Below are 5,658 nucleotides of genomic sequence, written 5' to 3' on the forward strand. Positions count from 1 at the left end.
TTTGCAGACGACTTAAATATAGAACGGGGTATTGTAAGTGGTAGAGTAGTCTTGTTACTACGATCCACTGAGATTAAGCCCTTGTTCTCGCGATTTGTTACTTTTTGCAAGTGCAGAATGTTCCACATAGACTATAAACTTTGACATTTTCATAACGTTTCTAAGTAGCGATGTTCCACATAGTTTATAGTTAATCTTAGTAACGATGTTCCACATAGTTTATAGTTAATCTTAGTAACGATGTTCCACATAGTTTATAGTTAATCTTAGTAACGATGTTCCACATAGTTTATAGTTAATCTTAGTAACGATGTTCCACATAGTTTATAGTTAATCTTAGTAACGATGTTCCACATAGTTTATAGTTAATCTTAGTAACGATGTTCCACATAGTTTATAGTTAATCTAAGTAACGATGTTCCACATAGTTTATAGTTAATCTTAGTAACGATGTTCCACATAGTTTATAGTTAATCTAAGTAACGATGTTCCACATAGTTTATAGTTAATCTAAGTAACGATGTTCCACATAGTTTATAGTTAATCTTAGTAACGATGTTCCACATAGTTTATAGTTCACCTATTCCATATGGTTTCATAGTAACGATGTTCCACATAGTTTATAGTTTAGATATTCCATATGGTTTGTTAGTAACGATGTTCCACATAGTTTATAGATTGGCTATTCCTTATCGTTTGTTAGTAACGATGTTCCACATAGTTTATAGTTAATTTATTCCATATTGTTTGTTAGTAACGATGTTCCACATAGTTTATAGTTCACCTATTCCATATGGTTTCATAGTAACGATGTTCCACATAGTTTATAGTTTAGATATTCCATATGGTTTGTTAGTAACGATGTTCCACATAGTTTATAGTTAACCTGTTCTATATCGTGTCTTAGTAACGATGTTCCACATAGTTTATAGTTAACCTATTCCATATCGTTTTTTAGTAACGATGTTCCACATAGTTTATAGTTAACCTATTCTATATCGTTTCTTAGTAAGGATGTTCCACATAGCTTATAGTTAACCTGTTCCATATCGTTTCTTAAAAATGATGTTCCACATAGTTTATATTTTAGATATTCCATATCGTTTCTTAGTAACGATGTTCCACATAGTTTATAGTCAGGCTATTCCATGTCGTTTGTTAGTAACAATGTTCCACATAGTTTATAGTTCGGATATTCCATATCGTTTCTTAGTAATGATGTTCCACATAGTTTATAGTTTGGATATTCTATGTCGTTTGTTAGTAGCGATGTTCTACATAGTTTATAGTTTAGATATTCCAAATCGTTTCTTCGTTACGATGTTTCACATAGTTTATAGTTTTTATATTCCATATACTTATTTACCGGATTATCACTATATTATTACAACTATATCACGTATCCTTTCATATTCTTATAGATTGCAACCGCTAATTACGGTGATTTACAAGACTATACTTATTTTACAGTATTTATGTTCCACATAGTTTATCGTAACGATGTTCCACTTACCGTAGCTTACTGTTTTTTATGTTCTAATTAGTTGGTTTTACATTACGCATTGTTTAGTTTACAGAATAGTTTTAATGTTCCACATAGCTTATAGTCTAAATGTTCCCCATAGTTTAGGGTTTAGTTTAAGCCCTTGTTCTCGCGATTTGTTTCTTTTTGAAAGTGGAGAATGTTCCACATAGACTATAAACTTTGACATTTTCATATCGTTTCTAAGTAACGATGTTCCACATAGTTTAAAGTTAATCTATTCTATATCGTTTCTAAGTAACGATGTTCCACATAGTTTAAAGTTAATCTATTCCATATCGTTTCTAAGTAACGATGTTCCACATAGTTTAAAGTTAATCTATTCCATATCGTTTCTTAGTAACGATGTTCCACATAGTTTATAGTTAATCTATTCCATATCGTTTCTTAGTAACGATGTTCCACATAGTTTAAAGTTAATCTATTCCATATCGTTTCTTAGTAACGATGTTCCACATAGTTTTTAGATTGGCTATTCCATATCGTTTCTAAGTAACGATGTTCCACATAGTTTATAGTTAATCTATTCCATATCGTTTCTTAGAACGATGTTCCACATAGTTTTTAGATTGGCTATTCCATATCGTTTCTAAGTAACGATGTTCCACATAGTTTATAGTTAATCTATTCCATATCGTTTGTTAGTAACGATGTTCCAAATAGTTTATAGATTGGCTATTCCATATCGTTTCTAAGTAACAATGTTCCACATAGTTTATAGTTAATCTATTCCATATCGTTTGTTAGTAACGATGTTCCACATAGTTTATAGTTAACCTATTCCATATCGTTTGTTAGTAACGATGTTCCACATAGTTTATAGTATCTATGTTCCACATAGCTTATAGTCTTTGTTGTGTTCCACATATGTTCTTGTTTGCATGTTCCAAATAGTATTGTAAGTGGTAGAGTAGTCATAGTCTTTTTACTACGATCCACTGAGATTAAGCCTTTGTTTTCGCGATTTGTTTGTTTTTGAAAGTGTAGAATGTTCCACATAGACTATAAGCTTTTACATTTTCATATCGTTTCTTTGTAACGATGTTCCACATAGTTCACAGTTTGGATATTCCATATAGTTTACAGTATTTATGTTCCACTTAGCTGTTGGTTTCATTTTCCGCATTGTTTAGTTTACAGTATAGTTACAATGTTCTACATAGCTTATAGTCTACGTCCCACAAAGTTTAGGGTTTATATTCGCATTCTTTTGTTTACAGTATAGTTTTAATGTTCCACATAGCTTATCGTGTTTATTTTCTACGTCGGTTATCGTTTTTATGTATCTCATACTGTAGTTGATGGTTTTATATTCCGTATACATTAGTTTGCGGTGTAGTTTCATTGTTCCACATAGTTTATCGTCTTTATATTCCACATAGGTTATCGTTTTATGTTTCACGTAGTTAATCGTTCGATATTCGGCATTCTTTAGTTTATAGTATGGTTTTAATGTTCCACATAGTCCATAGTTTCCATGTTCCACTTAGTTTATCATATTTATGTTCCATATAGGTTATCGTTCTTATATTTCACATAGTTCATCATTTTCTATTCTGTATTCTGTAGTTTACAGTATAGTTTTAATGTTCCACACATCTTATCGTTTATATGTTTCAAATAGTTGATCGTTTTATATTTCATATACTGTATATACTGTATTTTATAATTGTAATGCACCACCCGAAACCGGATAATTTACCGCATTAATATAATTTTACGCTGTAAAATATTAAATCCACCCTCGTAAAACAGATAATTTGCTGCATTAGATTAATTTTACGGTGTATAGGATTGAACGCTGTAAAGTATGCAATTCCCCCTCGTAAATATCAAATCTATATTGATATTTTTTACATCCTATACTACTACCTTGTATAGCCGCGTCAAGTTGTCCTAGACCGTTCTCCACCTGATTTATCAATACACTGTGTTTATTTTAAGGACTACTAGAAAGAGGAAAGTAAGCAGTATTTTCTAGTAATTCAGGATTGTTCTTGTAATACTATTTCCTATATTACCTACAATCGACTCACAAGAATGAGTAAGACTCCGTTAATATAAAAAGTTTTAAAGTTTTATTACGATGTTAAAATACAGGCATTAAAAACTACAGATATAATATCAAAAGAATATCTAATGTGACTTCTCCAAGCTAACCTATGAATGAATCTATCTAGCTCTACAATTATATTAGCCTCCTTATATATCTATCTTTGATGTAAATATTTACATCAAAACTCTATCACAATTTTCCATATACAAAATAGTATATCGTAACGGCTACAGTATAGGAGCCCTTTAACATGATCCGCGTCTTGTTTATATCTCCTCGAACCTTGTTCCTCAGCTCCTCGACCAATAGTCAATCTTCTAGGGCTTCCACCTGCGCTTCTCACCAAGAGGCCCATTAACACCGCTACATCTTTCCGATTCCCACCAATAGATAATCAATAGCATATATTGCACTAACATAGGAGGAACTGACACCATGTTCCACACAACAAGAGACAATTTAATATTACCGTTACAGTTCTGTTTTGTTTTTCAGGATCTAGTACAATTTGACGCGGACAATTTGCCATTTTCTCATCAGTTTCTTGGTAACAGTGTTCTACATAGTCTATCGTTATCTTGTTTTGTATAGTATAGCTTATCGCTCTAATGTTCTACATAGTCTATCGTTATCTTGTTTTGTACAGTATAGTTTATCGTTCTAATGTTCCTCTTAGTCTACCGTTATCTTGTTTTGTATAGTTTATCGTTCTAATGTTCTACGTAGTCTACCGCTATTTTATTTTGTATAGTTTATCGTTCTACTGTTCCACTGTTACAACTTCCAAATTTTGTAACAAGTACTAGATCTGCACTCAACAAGGAGACCCAGTAATTAAGTTGAAGAACTAACTTTATTGTTAAACTAATGAGTTTATATACTTTCTTTATTGTGACCTTTGATCTACTGGCGTAGATCACAAGATCATCACTAAGAGAAAGGTTTCCCTAGTTTAGACATTACAAATAGAATATCATACCGAGTATGGCAACATGAGAATACATATATAGATAACCTTAATATAGTACCATAACTACATCTATATACGCATGACGTGATACCATCGTGATATTTAACCATATATAGAAAGAAGGTAACATACTAATTATGTAACTATCACAGAACATGACATCCACACAGTCTATCGTTATCTTGTTTTGTATAGTTTATTTCTAGTTATTTGAGTACTTTATACGATACAGATCAGTTTCATTCCAAATTTTAATTACTTTTCACGTTATGCTTATTCTAGTGCTTAATACGCTAATCATACATTGTCAACAGCTTAATTCTTCGAATACTCTCTATTTATGCTTTTTATTGTAGCTCCGGATCCCTACAAAAAAAGTCGATATTGTTTAGAGTAGTCTTGTTACTACGATCCACTGAGATTAAGCATTTGTTCTCGCGATTTGTTTCTTTTTGAAAGTCTAGAGTGTTCCACGTAGATTATAAACTAAACTGCCATTTTCTCATCAATCTCTAAGTAACAATGTTCCACGTAGTCTTTCGTTATCTTGTTTTGTACAGTATAGTTTTTTATTTTTTTTAAGTGTAGAATGTTCCACGTAGACTAACGTTTATTAGTAACGATGTTCCACATAGTTTATAGTTTTCATATTCCATATAGTTTACAGTATTTATGTTCCACTGTCACAAACCCAGCTTTGTGACAAGGATAACGTAAAACAAATCTCTAAATTACTATGGTCTCCGGGATTCAGTATCCCTTAACTACCTCACAAGAATTTAGACGCCTTTGATTCTACGTTAAACTCAACTAGACAATTGAGAACTACTTTATTCAACTATCTGACGGGCTTATATACCCTTCTACAGCAGCTAACATTCATGAGTCATCTTATAAAATTACTTAGGTTAGAACATCTACTAACTAATTTTTCGCAGTCGGATTACAATATGTCCATTCCCAGAATCATTTCAGTGCACATTACAGCACAACATTAAATTTACTGTAACACATTTATAATTAGAGTAATTTGTATTGTAAGTAACTAGTTGTAATATATTATCACTATATTATATTAACCAAATTAGA

General features: G+C 31.6%; 1 protein-coding gene across 1 annotated transcript; it reads left to right on the top strand.

The window, feature by feature from the left end:
* Positions 1–1,713: 1,713 nt before the first annotated feature.
* TRIADDRAFT_34316 (uncharacterized protein) lies at positions 1,714–4,263 on the top strand (the record flags this gene model as incomplete). The annotated part of the gene is made up of 2 exons (XM_002118484.1): positions 1,714–1,907; positions 4,140–4,263. Coding segments are annotated over 2 exons (318 nt in total), but the record flags the coding sequence as incomplete, so codon positions are not given.
* Between the last annotated feature and the right edge of the window lie 1,395 nt (positions 4,264–5,658).

This window comes from Trichoplax adhaerens, genomic scaffold (genome assembly GCF_000150275.1).
Source record: "Trichoplax adhaerens TRIADscaffold_129 genomic scaffold, whole genome shotgun sequence".
NCBI classification, from domain to species: Eukaryota; Metazoa; Placozoa; class Uniplacotomia; order Trichoplacea; family Trichoplacidae; genus Trichoplax; species Trichoplax adhaerens.